The sequence below is a fragment of the Cimex lectularius genome, unplaced genomic scaffold, assembly GCF_000648675.2.
Source record: "Cimex lectularius strain Harlan isolate CLEC.00 unplaced genomic scaffold, Clec_2.1 scaffold59, whole genome shotgun sequence".
In the NCBI taxonomy this organism is placed as follows: domain Eukaryota; kingdom Metazoa; phylum Arthropoda; class Insecta; order Hemiptera; family Cimicidae; genus Cimex; species Cimex lectularius.
In genome coordinates, this window is record NW_019392794.1 from 207,712 (window position 1) to 226,573 (window position 18,862).

Consider the following 18,862-nt stretch of genomic DNA (forward strand, 5'->3'; position numbering starts at 1 on the left):
GCGGTTGGTATTCCCGTACAAAGGCACGCAAAAAAAAATCATTACAGGACCATCTCAAAAACTAAAAGGAGAACTAGTAAACTAGAACATTTTAGCATTATTTATTATAAGACTGCTGACTGGACACTGAGCAGCAGAAACAAGCCGATTCAGATATTGCCAAATAAAAAAAACTAATGTCCTTTCGGAGAAAGCCAAGGGCCAAAAGATACGCACGAGAATCTTTTACAAAGCTTTGGGTTCTGGGAAAAAGCTTAAAGAAGAGCGACAATACTAGAGATATTAGGGGTATTCACGATGTTTGTAAGATGTTAACTCGTGTTAACTCGAATAGAGAAATGTCTAGCAAGATCGTGAACGCCCTTTTCTTAGCATGTTAAACGTTAATTTTTCTGCATTGCTGCATGTGGCGACTGGTAGAACCAAAAGTAAAGCTATAACAGTCCTTAAAGGCTTGTTGTTGTTTGTTTTTGTTTTCGTTTGTGTTAAACTGTATGATGCCGGAAGTTAATAAAAAAGGAAAATTAATCAACTCTCATTCAAAATGCTATCTATGTACTCAAAAATGACTCGCTTCAATTCGTGCCGACATACCTAACTTGTACACTAAGGTCTAACAACTTTATAGGATAGGGGATGTATCTATTATGAATGAGAGTCTAAGGATAGGTCTGAAATTAAGAAAAGAAATGTATTGGTATGATTTAAGAAATACGTATTTAAGAATATGTGTAATACGTGTCAACAAAAAACAGCTGTTAAATTCATGGCTGCCATGTTGGTTACCTACGCCCTGACGGATAGCAATGTGACTACATTCTCGACCTAACATCTAACGCATTGGCCACGGCCTGTTAGATCGAGCAATGTTAACTAGCCGATTCTTACAAGTCTACGTCATCATTTTTCTCGATCTAACAGGACCTAACAGAGTTAACAGGGTTAACACAAAGATCGTGAATACCCCTTAAATTAAACCGGTATTGATCGATATGCAAAGTAGTAAAGGAATCATCTGAAACTATTGTGTCTTTTTTTAATTTTTTAATTTCTTCTTCTTCTTATAGATTACTTAATATTAACAGCAGGATGATTATTTTTCAATTATTTTATAAAATTTAGTTTTAAAAAAGTTTAGTTCAGTGAAACTTGACAGAACGGAGCCTAGCGTACCAGTTACTGTTTTTATTATAATAAGTCCATTTTGAAACTGTCAGAAGAAATTATTAAAGTAATTTCTTGTTACAGAAGAAATAAAAACATAAAAGGTCACGACGTCATTATCTCTCGCTTTTTTAGCCCTGTCCATTAAAACCCCTCTCTATCTCTCGAATAAAAAAAAGAAGGCGGATGAAAGTTTATTCAATTTACAAGCCGCGTCTTTCGAAGAAAAAAAGATTTAATCTTGAAAGACCTAAACGAGGGCCTTAAGCTTAAATGAAATCTTAGAAATTTAATTTTCAAATAACCGCAGGATACACGAAATTTTTTGTTCCAACCAAACGTTTTGTACACACAAAAATAACACATTTAAAAAAACAATGCTTAACATTTATACAATTTAAATTCATGTTAACAATTATTTTTTTGCGTTTTTTTAAGAAATTTATGTTATATGAAAGAGTTTTTAAGGGGAGCGTCGGTGGCTGTAACGTTTAGGCGTTGACACGGCGCTCATCACAGTAAGGTAAAGGTCCCGGGTTCGAATCCAGCTGCCTTACATTGGAACTCAACATACTTACAAATGGGCCTTTTTTTCAAAAACACCGGCACCCTGAGAGCTTATTTGACCTCTGCTGTTGCGAACCCTTGTAAAAAAAAAAGAGTTTAAAAAAAATTAAAATTATATCCACAGAATAATGATGTCAGTTTCAATTTCCATAGAAATCACATGTGCCGACTAATGAATACTTGTGATACAAATTGTCTGAAAATGATGAGGAAAATTTATCTTCCGATGTATCATCTAACTAATTCCCCGAGTTAGCTTGTGCGGCGGTGCCAATTATGAAAGTTCCATCTTGGTTTAATTTCCCGTGAAAATTCTAATTGAATTTCACTTCAAAATACAGTTTTAAGCAAAAGTTAATTTATTCCGATAAAATTTATCTAAACGGTACGGTCCTTTGCTAATTTTAACGTAATGCTTAGGACAGGTTAGTGCAAAATATATGACAAATAATACACAAAAAGTGCGACTTATTAAACAATATTGACCATTGAAAATAAATATTAAAAAATATTGTTTGCCGAGTACAATTGACAAAACGTAATGAAACAATAATTCAATATTATCAGTATTTCATATCAATCTTGATACATCTAGTCATTGATTATTGATTATTCTGAACTAATGATATTAAAATTGGGTAACAAAAAAGTTGCTATCATTATAATATAAACATGTAATATCGGTATTGTATATCAACACTTATTGTTAACACGGGTTTTATATATCGTATATTAGGGGAATTCACGATCTTTGTGTTAACTCTGTTAGGTCATGTTAGATCGAGAAAAATGATGAAGTAGATTTGTTAGAATCGGCTAGTTAACATTTCTCGATCTAACAGGCCAGGGCCAATGTTAGATGTTAGGTTGAACATGTAGTCACATTGCTATCCGTTAGGGCGTAGGTAACCAACATGGCAGTCATAAATTTAACAGCTGTTTTTTGTTGACACGTATTTTTATTCTTAAATACGTATTACTTAAATTAGACTAATACATTTCTTTTGTTAATTTCTGACTGTCCTTATACTCTCATCCACTATTGATACATCACCTATCCTATAAATTTGTAGGATCTTAGACGTTAGGATACAAGTTAGGTATGTTGGCACGAATTGAAGTGTGTCATTTGTTAGTACTTTCGAGAGAATAGATAACATTTTGAATGCGTTGATTAATTTTCCTTTTGTATTAACTTCTGGCATCTTACAATTTAACACAAAGCAAGCAACAACTGTTATAGCTTTATTTTTGGTTCTACCAATCACCACGCGCAGTATTGCGGACAAATTAACGTTTAACATGCTAAGAAAAGAGGGGGGCGTTTACGATCTTACTGGACATTTCTCTATTCGAGTTAACACGAGTTAACATCTTACAAACATCGTCAATACCCCTATCATATAGGAGTGATCTGCGTGGTGTTAAACCTATTATTTGGTCGCTACCGACAATTTTGGTCTGCCTATTTTCGCTGGTTTGGTCTCGCTGGATCAAGCGCGTTTAGGCATTTCGCTATTTTCAGTGAGTCTGTGTGATTTTTTTGCAGTCGAGTCTTTTTAATATGGTAGTGAGAAGTGAGGTTTTGTGATCGTTGATCTTTTGACTAATAATTGGTATAGTGTTTTGAATAGTGTAAGCTATAAATGTATGTGAACTGTTGTTAATTTGTTTGTTTCTGAGATTTCTACGGTTTAATGTGTTATGTTGCATTTTTCCAATTTGCGAGGTTTATTTTTGTCTTTTGTGTGTAGAAGATTCGTATTTGTCTGTATTGTTAAGGGTCTGTAATTGTCTTCTGAGAATCGCCCAATCTGATTTTCCGTCCCTGAACAATGTTACATGCTCATTGTATCTGTGTTTTATTTTTTGTTCTGTCTGTCCGATGTATTTGTCACATGGTGTATATGCCATTTTTGTTAATTATGTTAAGTCCTTTCTTAGTAGTTTTCCGACTGTTTTGGTCTTCAGTGCTTTTCTAATTCCTAAATTGTTGAATAGATTTTATTTTATACATTTTTCTATGTATAAAAAAGTTATAAATTTGTTCCATTTAGTGTCAGTATTTCGGTGTCGTTTTGTTATTATGGGTGTGTTGTTTATTATTTTGTTGATCGTGTTTATGTTGGGGTTGTTGGGTGGCTCGAGTCGGTTTGCACGATTTTCTTAATCACTGTTTTATTTTGCTATATATATTTTGTTTCAAAAGATATTATGTGTCACCAAATTTGGATATTATGGGCCATTTTGGGCAAAAAATGTTAAATCTTTTTTTAACCTTTGATGTTTTGTTTCATAAAAATTGATTTTCCGAATCAAAGAATATTGATATTTTATGCCCCGGAGCATCAATTTTTTGTGTTAAAAAATATCAAAATTTTGTGCAACTAATTATCGGTGTTTTATATCGAAGAATATTAATGTTTAATTCTATAGAGTATCGAAGTTTCGTTCCAAAGAATATCGGCATTTTATTCCACAGAATATCGATGTTTCTTGTAAAACATATCTAACATTTTGCCTAACTAGTATCGATTTTTCGCGTTAAAGAATCTCAATATTTTGTATCTCACAACATCAATGTTTTTATCTTAGAATATTGAGATTTTGTACCATAAAGTACAAAATAGCAATGTTGGAATTAGTGTCAAAAATAGCCGTCATTTCCCCATGAAATATCCGTTTTTCGGGTCAAAGAATATAGAGTATCAATGATTTGTATTAAAGAATATCGATATGTTGTGCCANTTAAAGAATATCGATATTTTGTATGAAAATGATATCATCTTATATCATTTTGCCATGTAGTATCGATTTTTTGTGTCAAAGAAAGATTTTCATCATTTCGTAACACAGTATTGATGTTTTGTACCAAATGATATCGTTACGTGTTCCAGATATTATCGATGTTTTGCGTCCATGAATATCGAAGTTTCATTCCAATTCAATTAAATAATCATTGAAATCCTCTATTTCCTGTAAAATAAAATGCCTGGTTAGTTTTAAAAATATTTTCTGGACAAAATCTATATTTTTAGTCTACCTACTGATAATATTTTTTCGACAACTCAGGACATAATGATACAAAGAAAATCTACTTACTTTTTTACACCATAATTACGACATTTTGTGTAAAATCATATCAATGGTTAGTTAATATTTTTCCAAAATTATTGTCCTGGGCGTGAAAACATTTCTTTTCATTATTCCCATTTTATTGAGTTAACGCCCAGAAAAATGTTCGAGGTCGCCCTCCTATTTTTTCCTCTGGTTTTTTCACGAATTCCAAAGGTCGGGGAGGCTTGTCAGCCCTTTTTACTCCGTTCCCTACACAATTCCACTTCAAAACCACTTAATTACTTTTTCATCGCGTTCCGCCCCGGTCTCTTGCAGGATTTTATCACTTCTTGGTCTTGCCTTTTTCTGCCCACTTTCTTACTTATTTTCAAAGCTTGCGGGACGTGTAAAACGACTTTCTTATGTGTTTAAGTTTCAGACAGACAATTATAAACCACTCGGGAGTGAAGTCTTACTGCTTAAAAGTCGCTTTCACCGTGTGCTTGAGTGTCCAATATTTTCTCTAGTACTTTTCATTTCTTTCATGTTGGTATAAGTAGAGGATGCTTTGACGTATTCAGTTATCCTTAATATACTTTATTTTTACGTGTAATAATAGTTTTTTCTTCTTTTTTCTTTTCTAATAACAACGACAAATGCAATTTTTGTATTATGTGAAGATTCCAGAAAGGAATCTTAACCAGCTTTGTTAGAAATTAAATTCATTGTAAATTTTAAGATGGGATGGAAGGGTATTTCGGCTAATGGTTAGGAAAGCGTACTGTGTAAGATTGGGCAATCGGGAGTGTCCTAGAATCCTGCAAGCCGACCTACTCTTTCACGAAAACCGCAGACACAGCTAAACAAAGCTGGCGAAATAATAACAGCTGGGTGTTTACGATTGAGTAATAAGGATCGATCCTGGGCAATTGCCAAGGAAATATTTACTGCTGTGCTGAAATGTGACCTCATGCCTTAACCCCTAGGATTAGCTGGGGGGTTCACCCAGAAAAGCTACACAACTTGGGGGAGAAAAAGGGGCAAACGAGTCACCATAACAGAATTTTCTAAGCTTGAAGCGTGCCTACCTCGGCCCCGACTGATTGACTTAAATACTATCCCTAAAGAATTAGGAAGCAGTCGAAAAGTTGAAGTCAAAAATTTAAGGANCTAAACCTACCCCTTCAGAGTTAGCGGAAAGTGGTGAGCACTTACCCATCAGGCCGGGCAACCTGACTCACCCTAGCCAAGGGCTTGACGGCTCACTACTCACTCGGAGCACCCTCAACTCATGCTCGCGCTCGGGCTCAATCGAGCCGCTCACCACATATTAAAACCATTACCAATTTTGAAGTTTTTAATTAGTTTAAGTCTGCCTTGTTTTTACTTGACTTGCAAGCCATTTTGCCTAATTAAACAATTAATCGTGCTTATCTGACATTGTTGATGGGAGTTATTACGCCACGGAAGGAGTTCTTTATTCTCGACCATTTATAACTTTCGTCCTTGTGACATTTGTTATTTCTTTTATCAAGATTAAACAGATTGTAAACTTTATCCAAACGTCTCAGTTACACATGAAACCATTTAGCTATTAAAATGTTATTTATAGAAGAATAAAGAATCCCTAGAAGAAGATATTTCTACTCTTTTTTCCTTACAACAACGGCTATTTGCCTAGGGAAAAGTTTTACGATTAATGAAAGAAGCATCGCGCCGTGAAAATGGTTCATAACGCCCCGGTTCATCAATTACGACATGACCTAGTAAGCAACCCCTTTCCTTTACATCGTAAATTACCTTTCGCATGGTGAAATTAGTTTGCATTTCTTTATTCGTTTTTTGTTTAATTATTAGATCGATTCGAAGATGTGTATTTTTTTTGTAAATAAGTATAGTGTGTAGCGTGATCCTTCCCCCTAGGGAGTTATCGCACTATCCCATTACTACGGTCATTAGTCGGGCGGTATGCCTTATATTTTTATTAACCCGTCTCCAAGTCCCTTCCTTTACCTTATTCTGTCGGACTAAACCTTATAATTTGATTCATTAGATTTCGTGGTCCGATTGACCAAATAGCATCTTTCAATTAATTAATCTTTTTGTAAGGTATTGGTTGAGATAAAAAAGTTAGTGTCATGAGCGGGATTCGAACCCAAGATCTTCGGCTCAATACGCCGCTGCTCTGACCACTTGAAGTAACGATAGCTCAAGTGGTACAGCAGGTCGTGGGTTCGAATCTTGCTTGTGGCACTGACTTTTTTTTATCTCAACCAATACCTCACATAAAGATTAATTAATTGAAAAACAATATTAATTATATATATATATCATTTATTAGTTAATATTAGTTAAGTTAAATTGAGTAAAACAATTTAACCAAAAACTAATCTGTATTTAAGGTAGTGGTTGAGATAAAAAATTCAGTGTCAGGAGCGGGATTCGAACACACGGCCTTCGGCTAAATACGCCGCTGCTCTACCGCTTGAGCTATTCCGTGGGCCGATTGACCAAATAATTTCTTTCAATTAATTAATCTGTATGTAAGGTATTGGTTGAAATGAAAAAGTCACGATAGCTCATGACACATACTTTTCATTTCAACCAATACCTTACATAAAGATTAATTAATTGAAAGACGTTAGCTATCGTGACTTCGACCGGACTTATAATTTGATTTCTGAGGAAGGATATCAGTTGAACTTTCAATTCAGAACTATATTTGCTTTTTAAAATTAACGGTTCAATATTTTTGAAGAATAATTAGTGTTGAACAATATTTTTTTTGCACGTTTTTCTTTTCGTTTATCTATTTTTTTATAGTTGAATGAAGAGTTGTAACATTCGCTAATTCTGCATCAATTTCACTCGATTAATCATTTAGATACTTTCTCATGAATCATTTTTCATCCTATTTGATCGTTGACATGAAAAGTCACAGGAGAAGAACGAGTAAATAACTAATAATTAATTAGTTCACTGTACGAGCTATGTTCAAGGAATTATGCTCATAAATTTTCTGAATTTATTAAATAAAAAACCAACTCATTAAATTTTGTCTTTGCTAAAAAATGAAATAATAAAACGGGCTTATTTATATTGTGTAAAATCAATTTGTAAGGATTTTCAACTAAAATTTAAACAAAAGGTCACAAAATCCTCGCATCGATCAGGCGATTTTACTAACACGTTTCTTTACTGCCAATTTTTTTCTATGTTTGTATTTTCAAATTTAGTTTCCAGACTAAAAAGGAACTGTGGAACGAGTAGATTATGCATTGAAAAGGACGAACAAAAAGGAAAAATTCAATTACTTAAAGAACGCACAAGATGTGAAGGGATATCACTGAGCTTCTGGCCGTAGTCGACGTACATTAGTACAAAACAAAGATAGTACAAAGTAAGTATCATGATTTACCTAATTTACGAAGAAATAATGTTTGGAACACAACAGTTTACGCCTAAGGCTTATTTTTTCCCCCTCAAATTTCTGAAGCTTTTAAATAAATGAAGTTTGTGATTATACAGTCCTTTTATATGACGATGAATTATTCAGAACCAAACATTACAAAACATTTTCTCATTGTTTACTGCAAAAGTTTCCTGTTTGTCAAAATATTAGAAATCTATGAAAAGAACGTACGGACAATTTGAGATTGTTTTGCATGCCTTTGTATAATATTTAATTAATTTGTTTAAATAAATCAAATATTCCAGTGCCATTTTTATCCATAAATCATAACTTCCCAACCACTTATCCTGTACAGGCCTATAAACTTTTTTCCTGTATTTTCAAAAATCCTCAAAAGTCTTTTCGTAAAACGTTTAATACTCATTCTAAATTCATATCAAATTAATCCTTTTGGGTGCAGACCTCATCATTCCACGATCCAGGAAGTTTCAGAGGTGTTTACATCCGCTCTAAAGAACAAAGCGTATTGCTTGGTTGCGTTCCAGGAACAGGACTCGCACCCGGGCATTCTCGATAAGTTTGAACGTTTTTCTACATCTATACTACCTTATCCTGGAATTCTATATAACTGACGGCTGCTTCAGAGTGAGGTGCAATCCAAAGCAAGCCGGTTTCTCTCAAGGAATGATTCTTGTTCCCATCTTGTTACCATTTATACTGCTGACTTTCCTGTACATCCCAACTACATTATTATGGATGATAACGCAATTTTATCTTATAACTGTCTCCCATTCAAGCAACCTCCAATATCCAAGAACTGATCAAAGATCGGTGTAAAATTAAAAGACAAGGTTAAATGAGGAAAAATTTTAGACAGTGAACGTGTAAATTTAAAAAGAAGTCTTGCCCTCCATTGTACATCAACTAGTAGAAGTTTCCACTGAAGTCTGATACTTAGGACTATACCACAGACTGACTTGCAATCCTCCGACCAAACTTAAGAGACAGCAACGTACTTGAGACAACAGAATACTTGAAACAGAAACAGAATTGACCAATTAATATCTTACAATTAATTAAGGTTTTCAGTTGAGATAAAAATAATTGGATATAAGTAGTCAAGCGGACCACGAAACTAGTGAATTGAATAAATTTAAAATGAAGTGTACCTTCACTAAAGTTCTCCGTGGCCATTTCATTTGTCGCCGAGAATCAAATTGATTACACGACATTTGAAAAATGGCAAAAAGGAGGGAAAATTCAAAAGGTGTGGTTGAGATGGGAAGTTGGTATCCGACTGGATCGAGGTCACGATAGCTCAAGTGGTAGAGCAGCGGCGTATCAAGCCGAAGGTCGTGGGTTCGAATCCCGTTCGTGCCATTGACCTTTTTTATCTCAACTGAAAACCTTAATTAATTGTAAGATATTAATTGGTCAAGCGGACCATGAAACTAGTGAATTGAACTTATTCTCTATAAGACAGAAATCTTCCATTTTGGAAATACGTAGTGAAACTGTATAGTTCCAAGCCATCCAATATCCAGCGAATCCAATCCTTCCATCAAGAAAGTGTACTTAACTTGAACGTAATAAAGTCCCAGGCTTATTATTGGATATTAATGAGTACTAAATTTTTTTTAACAATGTGAATTCTTTATGTAGACAAACAGTTTAAATTTGTTTACTATTAGTTTGGTTAAATATTAAAAAAAGTACATTCAAATTAAATGTGACACACTGAATAACAGAAAAATTCGTAATATAAAAGTAAATAAAGCCCAATCCAAACCCATTTCTTCACCTATTTGTCTTTGAAGTATTATAAAAATAAATGTATTATGTAAATTTTTAAAACATGAATTCTATTTTTCAGAACAGGCGTTTAATTTTTGTAACTAATTTTATCGGCCCAAATTTGACATTCGATTGGCTTAATGTAAGTAAATCAAAATATTTTTGTGAGTAAATATTTTTTTCAATTAACTTTGGGTCTAAATTCAATTTTTCTGCTGAACTCCATTGACTTCATAATCTATAGTCTTCTTAACTAGCGAATAATTTCTACCACATGTACTTTTGTTTATTTGTGTGTATACTTTTGTTATCATAATATTTTTCTTAGTTTTCTGTGAAATACGACACTATTTCTTAATAGCATTAATTTACTTTCCTATTTTTGAGAGCGTCACTAATCCAAAAACGTGTTTAATTTTTTAAACATTAAGCACTTTTTTTAAAGAACATAATTTTTAAAAAATATATATAAAACGTCACAACTTCAGCCTGGATTTTTGTCCAACAAAAACTAAATTTTTTTTTGTTACAGTAAAAAATGTATTAAGAACAAAAATTTAGTTATCACAAGGGAGATATGTACTACAGATGTGGGCTGACTGATTTTACTGCAACCTTTATTGCTGATAATAAGTCAAAAATATTATACTCATTTTAAATTAAATAAAATAAAAAAATGAAATTTATTTTGAGATTAGCTATGAATATATCGTATCTATAATGATCCAAGCCTATATGAAGATGTCTATTTACAAAAAAAAAAATATAAACATATAAAATAAAAAATTCTACTATGGAAATTAAAAATAGTCGGTGATAAGTTGTAAAGACAAGAGGTAATCAAATATACAGGACTTAAACATGAATAGTGATGGAGCTTGATGGACAAAGTGAGGAAGGGAATAGAGAACGCAGTAGTTGTGAGTCTGAAGAGATTTTGATCAGGACGGGAAGGAGTTCGAGCGGAGAATCTGAAGGTGAGAGGTCGTATATCCAGGGAGAGGGATGGGAGATATCACCTGATAGAGGAAGAAGCCAAGAAAGTATTGTTTGTGGTAGGATTTTAATTCAGTACAGTTACGTGGGACCTCCTTTTGGAGCCGAAGATAAAACACAAAAAAATCTTTAGAAGTTCAAGTTTATCTTCCAGTAAACAATTTTAAGTTTATCTTCAAGCTCCTAGTACTCAACACATCCGTAAGCAAGAGATTAAGAGAGAAAACTAAAGAATAGAAGTTGGTCGGCACGACGGAACTGATCAAGAGTGGGACAGCAGCATCGTGAAATCTGGGAGAACGGAGATTACAGGACAAGGTCTAAAAGAGACTTTCTTGTCGGTGGGACTTAAAGTAGTAGGATGATTACGTGTGAACGGAGGGTTAGAAAGATTGTAGAAGGGAACTAGACACAGACACAATTAGAAAGCTAATAAGACATTGACAAAACCAACCCACTCAACAAAAATTACATATATGCATTTAGACCAATACATTGAACAGACAAGACGCAAAATAAAAAACCTAATATAAAAACATAAACAGTCGTTTAGAGGCAATGACGGAAAGTAAAATTACGCGACTCACCTCACAGAAAACGACCTTGAACCCTCAAAAATACATAGAAGCATGAAATTATTGCACGATGTACAAGAAAAAGATCATACTCGAAAACTTAGAAATATATAATATTTAACACTAAAACAACTCATAAGTGCACAAATTAATAACCTTTAACATACATCGTAGCTACTTTAAAAACAACTACAACTACATTGTTGAGGCACTCTCAACACGACTTAGAAGAATGACACAATTACGCAGAAAACAAATTCTTTGAGCCCTGAAAATGATCTCAATAAAGATCGAAACGTTGGCACGATAAAGAAAATGTTTTTTCTAAAACTTAGGTCACACCAGACCGCATCTCATGATATCTAAATAATCTTTAATTCGATCTTCAGTTTTGGCAAAGACGGCGCAACGGGTTTACAGTTTTACACGACAAAACGGTCTTGAAGGTCTAGCAGCTTTTATTATCCTACGGCTGAAGTTAGACTAATAGACCCGCTCTTGTGAATAATTCCTGAATACCTTTGATACACATAATCTCTAATTAATTATAAACGATACGATAATTCTTACAAAATTTTATTATTGGTTAAAACAATCTAAAAGAGACTGTAAAAATTCACCACTATATGATTGAATAAACTTATCTTCACTATCAACCCGGTAATGACTTATTTTTTACCTTGAAAAACTACAAAAAAAAACTAGAATGTTGACTAAGATAATTATTATTATACTTTCATGAATCAAAATAAAGGCAAGATTGTAAAACACGATACACTGAAAAATATACGATGCACGAGGTAATGCTTAAATTTAATACATATATTCATTATACATAAAATCACAGATTTTATTAGCTCCAATTTTAAGCATATACTTATGACATACTAATTAATCACTAATTTAAAGTTATTGTTTTACAGTATGTACTAAGATAATATTTAAATGTGAGTTTATAGAGTTCTAAATTTGTGTACCATTTCTGAGTGATCGTTTGACAGTTATCACCACTTTTGTGATCATCGAAAAAAATCACAGGCATTTGGAAGGCGAAAAGTTAAAAGAAAAAAAAATTATTTTCCCAAAAATTTGTAATTAGGATTTTTAACGGTGGCTTAGAAATTTATAAACTACACGTATTGGCATAATCTTGGTTTCTGTACATAAATTATAACTGGATATTAAATGTATTTAAAGTATGTAAAGGGTGCTTAAAACCAATCAAAATTTTTTTAAACAAATTTTTCTGGCCTCTTTATTAAGACCTCTTCACTTTTTGTAATTGTTTATATAGCTAATCTCATTTAATACAATCTTGCTCATTATTTTTTTCCTATGTAAAAAAGGAATCGACTGATAAATAATAATCTTTATACATTCAGAGCAAAGACAGAAACCCATAGTTAAAAAAAAGGTAATTTACTTCAAATATTTTTTCTCGGTTCCAAGGACCCATTGGTAAGTATGAGAATCTGACATGATATATTTTTCGACCTAGTATCACCAAAAAAGTTTCATTGACACATGTGATCCCACTTCCATAAACATTGAATTAAAATTTAAAAATCAATATTTTGACCGATGATTGAAGTGATTGAAAAAGAAGATAAATTTAAGCAAACAAAATTTGCAATCATTCTGAAATCTTATCCCTAATCATAACTATTTTTTAAACAAATGGTTAAAAAACTTCAAGTATTAAAAATTATCTTCTAACAAAGTAAGAAGAGAAAATTTTATTATATTTACAAAAAGATGTCAATTTCCCCATTGGATAATAGAAATAGTGACGCCCTTAAATTTTTGTGTACATATAAAACAACTGTACGCTTTACCCTGTCTGTTTCTTATGTTTTCCCTTCTTTTTTTTCCTTTCTGGGAAGTCTATAAATGTTTTATATTAATAAATTATATACTTTATTTTCAAAATTGTATGAGTCAACATTGATTGCAGGATGCATGCAGTAGGATTGCACTCGGCGCTTGCCATCAAAAGGCAGAGAAAGCGCAGAAATGAACAGAAACGGGCCAAGGAACGAAGATACAGTTCGCAGTCAACAGAGTCGGGCCTGGGAGAATCACGATCATCATGTGCCAGTCCGAGGAACAGCACAGGAAGCCTGGAAAAAAGGAAGAGTCGCCGAGGTTACAGAAAGCCGAAAGTCGCCGAGGACAAAGTCGTCTCCAGCGTCGGAATGCTCCACATCGGAGTAGTCTTCCTCGTTTTGGGCCTTTTCCTTCTTGGCTCCGGCCTCATACCAGACGACCTTGATAATTGGAGCAAAGATTACAGATGGTTCAACGAGCTATTTGTCTCTGGCCTTGGAGCAATAATCCTCGGGCTATTTTTTATAATACTGAACAAGATTATCGCAAAGAAAGAAGAGGATGACCTGGCTGAGTACGTGCAGAGGCAGTTGACACGATCGAAATCAGGCCATCGACTCGTGAGGGATGTTGAAACCGGCTGTTTGACGACAAAAGGGGAATCGAGGAGCAGAGAAGAGCATCTCCTTGAAGCTGATATAAATGGAATAACACCAGTGCACTTTTCACCCACTCTCAAATCTCCGCCGCCTTTATCGGTATCCACTCCGCGATCAGATTTAGAAAGAATACTCGAGGAAGAAATCTCTGAAAAAGGCGAAGAAGATACATTTGAAAGATTTTCTAGGGAGAATGCAGTAAATATGAGCTATTCGCCAAGTCCAGAAAAAAGAGAATTGATTACGGCTAGATATTACGACAACCTCGAATTTTATGAGAAATGAACTCTTCTAACTCTACTAACGATTTGAGTATGCTGAACGACAATTCTGCTTCAATGATACGACGCTAACCAAACATTATTTGATTCATAAATGCGGTCCAAGGGAGTCCCGTGTTTATTGAATTATGTACCGATTTAATTTATTGGAAAATAACACTATCAGAGTAATTTTATATTTATACAGGGAGAAAGTAGATGTTGAGCGATTACATGACATCGAAAAGTTTGGTTTTATTACGGTAAATATTGAAATATTTGTAATATTATTAAGAAATAATTGTTCCACTTGTTTCAGACTATGTGTTTCCTCTATTTAACAAAAGCTGGTTTAGACATTTGTACTTTTCATCACTTACAATTTCCATTAATAGTACCTCACTTATACCCTTTTAACCCTATGTACTTAATAAAAATGATAATATTTATATTTTTCTATGAATATGTAGCTACAATTTCTAATTATTTGGGCCAATTCAAAAATGCATTTGCATAATTGCAATACTCAATGCTTGTATACATGTTTTAAAATAATATATTTTAAATATTTAGAAATATTGAAAATAACATTCAAAATAAAAGTAATACTCAGAAAAAAATGATTTTTGTTTTGTCTCAATAAATTCAAAAGTGAAATGTCGCCATCCAAAAGGTTAATTGTTTAACAATGCATTCAACATATCAACTTCTTTGTCCATAATAAATGTTTTGTGATACCTCATAATAGTTAAATATTGTAATTGTGAGAATTCAATATATTGCGAATTTATTAATGTCACTCGAGAAAAAAATTGTAGCTTTTAAGATTTTCAACAAATGTTTCTTCTTGCGTATAGGTAGTGTTGACTATCATATTGCCATATAGGAATTTTTTTGTGTTAAATATTATAAATATTCCAGCAAAAATAAAGTAAATGAGGAATTGCATTTGAATACAAATAAATTGAAAACACAGCATTGAAACTGAACGTTTCCCATTTTTGCTTCGAACCTGCCACTCGTCCAATTTTTTCCAATCCTTTTTAGTTGTTAGTGTAACCACAGCTGGTTCTGCCTGAATGTAGTTTCAGAAAATGGAAAAATAATGTTATTGATGTAAATTGGGGTTGGGTCCAATAAACAAAAACGTATGTAATTTTGATGATGAGAGAGAGGTAATTGAAGACGTGCATAGGAGAAATTTATATTTGCTTAATTTAAAAAAATAAATAAATAAAAACACAATCATTACTTTGATACAATTAAAATAATTACAATTTGTTCTTTGTAACATTGTATAATATAAAGCATTAATCTGCATGATTAAAACAGTAAACAAATGCTCAATAATAATTATATTCTATTCTCTGTATACAAATATAAAAATATAATGAAAGTATTATTTGTATTATTGTAACAACATTAATATAATAATTTAAGAATAAAATTTGATTGACACAATATGGAAGTTAACTTATGTAAGTTAAGGTTACTGAATGAAAACAACAAAGAAAGATTCCATTTTGCCACAAAAATCACTTTGCTAATCAAATTTGATTTTTTCACTCTATTAATTTTGTACCAAGCAATGTATTATATCTTTTTATTTATACGTAGTCTGCTGATATAAAAATATTAGAATTCCATTTAGTGTCTGTTTTAATACGTGTAGTATTTCTTCCAATAATCAGTAATAAATAACACTATAAAGTAGTTGTAACAGTTTTAAACATTTGCAATTTAATGCAAAAACGTCAATTACTCATGCTGATCAAATTTTTAAGCATTTTATTTCTATAATTTGTCTATTTAAAATTCATTATTTTTTTATAATAATTGCAAGTTCCACATTTATCATTTATTATATGTATAAAAAAAAATTGCTGGTTTTTAGTTGCATGTATGTTTTTTTAAATTGTTTTTTATTATTATTTCTTTTATTTTTTTTATTTATGCAATTATGCCAATTTTACAATACCATATATTTTCTTTTTTCATTTATTAAACTTTTGGACGGTGGAATGTGAGGCGTTATTATAAGCTGGAGAAAAACCGATATATTTAAAAACTTGATCATAAAAATAACTGTTCGCGTAAACAAATTTAAAAGATTTGTAAATATATTAACATTGCCTTTATAAGCTATTTACAATCAAGATTTACTCTTATGAATTCTTAAATTACGAATTTATAAACAAAATTATTGCTTTAGTTTATCAATAATTTTTTGTATCAATGTAACAATTCTTTTGAGGACTTTCTTGTTCCAAATTTGCCCTTATTTCATTCCAGTCAATGTTTAAGCACAGATTTGTTTTTAATTTTCTAATTTAATATTAAGTACGAATTTATCTCGATCTTATGTATTTATGATTTTTGTCTTTCATATGTGATAATTGTATTGCTTCATGCTATACTCAGCTTACCCATCAAAAGACTGAAGTTGTCTTATTAACTTAGCAAATCTTTACTTAAGAATATCTAGATTTATTTTAAAAACCAAGATAAAGTGAGAAAAAAATATTGTGTGTAAATATCATAAATTGTGATTATTATTTGATAAAAAAAAATCATTTTGCTTGTATGATGAAATTATGTTTTGTATTAGCATATCGCATTAGCTCGGAAATGATTTCTTTGCATCAAGGTAAAAGTGGAAAAAATAAGGTGTTTTTACTCTCGTGCTCTCTCCTACATAATTAATTCTGTATATTTTAGTTAATTACTTTTTTTACTGTTGTTCTTGTGCACAATTCTGTTCGTTTTGTACAGTTTTATATAAGCTTATCATTGAAATAAACGCAATTGATCAAGACCAAATTTATTTTACTCCTTTCACCTAAAATAAATGTTGAACAAACATGAAAAATAAATCTTCGAAATCAATTCTATATAATATTGTGTAAATTATGTTGTAAATGGTGTTTCAATTTCAGCACTCATAAACAGCATACCAGGGCTGTAATGTTTTAAATACCCGATGTTAAATCTTGATTTTACAAACATGACGTAAATAGAGACTCAAACTCAAAATGAAAATAATCCATCACAAGGAATCCAGCGATTAATAATTAATCAATAACCAAGCTCTTAAATTCTAAAACAATGTAAAAACTAAATTTTTTGTGACGTAAAAAAATTTCCAAAAAATAAACTTCAGACAAGGTAAGGTATTGTCCAACTTACATTTTCAATTCAAAATCATTAACGAAAATATGTGGATTGTGAAAGTTGTACTTACAATTTACTTAAAAATGATGAAAAGCAATACTATGCTGATCAGCAAGTACCAGACGATACCAGATCTGCTGTTGAACTGACATGAATGTCTCCATTCAAAAAAAAAAAATTTATAGTTTTTATAATAAATTTTGTTATTATAATGCAATTATTAATTATTACATTTATGTATCACTTTAGATTAAAAATAAAACAAAACAACCCTTTAGGAAAATTTTTAAAAAAAATTGTTCTATGTTGGTCATCGTCTGGTATAAAAAATTGAGTTTAATAAAACAGTTTATTTTCAAGAAATGAAAATAACAAGAAGTAACAAATAACATTACAGCAGTCATCATTAACACGTATATTTAATAATACAATTTACTCAATTCTTAATGTTTACCAGTTATAAAAATTTGATTGAAGCAACTTTAACAATCTCACAATAAAATGCCAATAATAAGATACTATTTAAAGGCCTGTTGATGATGATTGTTTTCTTTCTGTTTTGTTACTTTAGACGAGGCCGCAATGATCGGTGCAATGCCTGCTGTGGCAGTCCGCCACGAGCGGAGGAGGCAAGAGAAAAGGAACAAAAGGCCATCTCTCCTTTACCTCCAGTCGCCCCACAGCAGATCAGCGACACCAAGCCCTCTACAGAGTCCTCCAGCTTCCCAACAATTCCCACCAGAACTGTATGTCTGCGGAAAGGTAAACTGAGAAATCTGTTTCGAATTATTTTAGAGAAATTGTGTATGCAAACAGAAAATAGAAAAAAGGGGAAACAGATAACCTACAAAATTGATTTCACAATTAAATTAAATTATAAGTAGTTGTCTGTATTTCTGAAGCTACCCGTATAACATAAAAATAAGTAGTATGTTGCCATGTGGCACACTCACTTTGGCATGGTGGCTGGGGAGAATGGTGTTCCAATTTGTATTTTAAAGTACCTCGACAGGATGAGGTTAAATAGAAATGCACTTTAGTTTTGGCCTATTTTGTGTTGTGGCCTTAAAATGGATGTGTAGCTTGATGGTCTCAAATCAGCCAGATCTGATAGACAAAATCAGCAATAGATTGGCAGATCTAGGAATGACCAGCAACGTACGTGTAATGCTTTATTCAACTTATTTCTATTCAACTGACATAAATGTTGATGATGATACTACAAAAAAGAGTAAGAAATCCACCATTACTGAAAATGATGCACGTTAAAACATATTTATTTAGAAATCGTGAGATGCCGTCTGGTGTGATGTAGGTTTCAGAAAAACATTTTCTTTATCGTGCCAACGTTACGATCTTTATTGAGATCATCTTCAGGGC

The 18,862-nt window shown here is 32.2% G+C and overlaps 1 protein-coding gene across 8 annotated transcripts in view; it reads left to right on the plus strand.

Annotated features, from left to right (window-relative positions):
- LOC106661854 overlaps nt 1-18,862 on the plus strand; it is a 141,693-nt gene that overhangs the window by 119,512 nt on the left and 3,319 nt on the right. For 5 of the 8 annotated variants that reach the window (XM_024227927.1, XM_024227928.1, XM_024227929.1 and 2 more), the window contains 3 exons: nt 8,025-8,188; nt 10,074-10,136; nt 13,520-16,155. In XM_024227927.1, coding sequence (XP_024083695.1) covers nt 10,135-10,136; nt 13,520-14,336 — 819 coding nt within the window. In that variant the 5' untranslated portion in view covers nt 8,025-8,188; nt 10,074-10,134 and the 3' untranslated portion in view covers nt 14,337-16,155. Of the gene's footprint in view, nt 1-8,024; nt 8,189-10,073; nt 10,137-13,519; nt 16,156-18,053; nt 18,245-18,862 lie in introns of those variants that run through there. The other 3 variants (XM_014385567.2, XM_024227932.1, XM_024227933.1) reach the window with 1 other exon arrangement.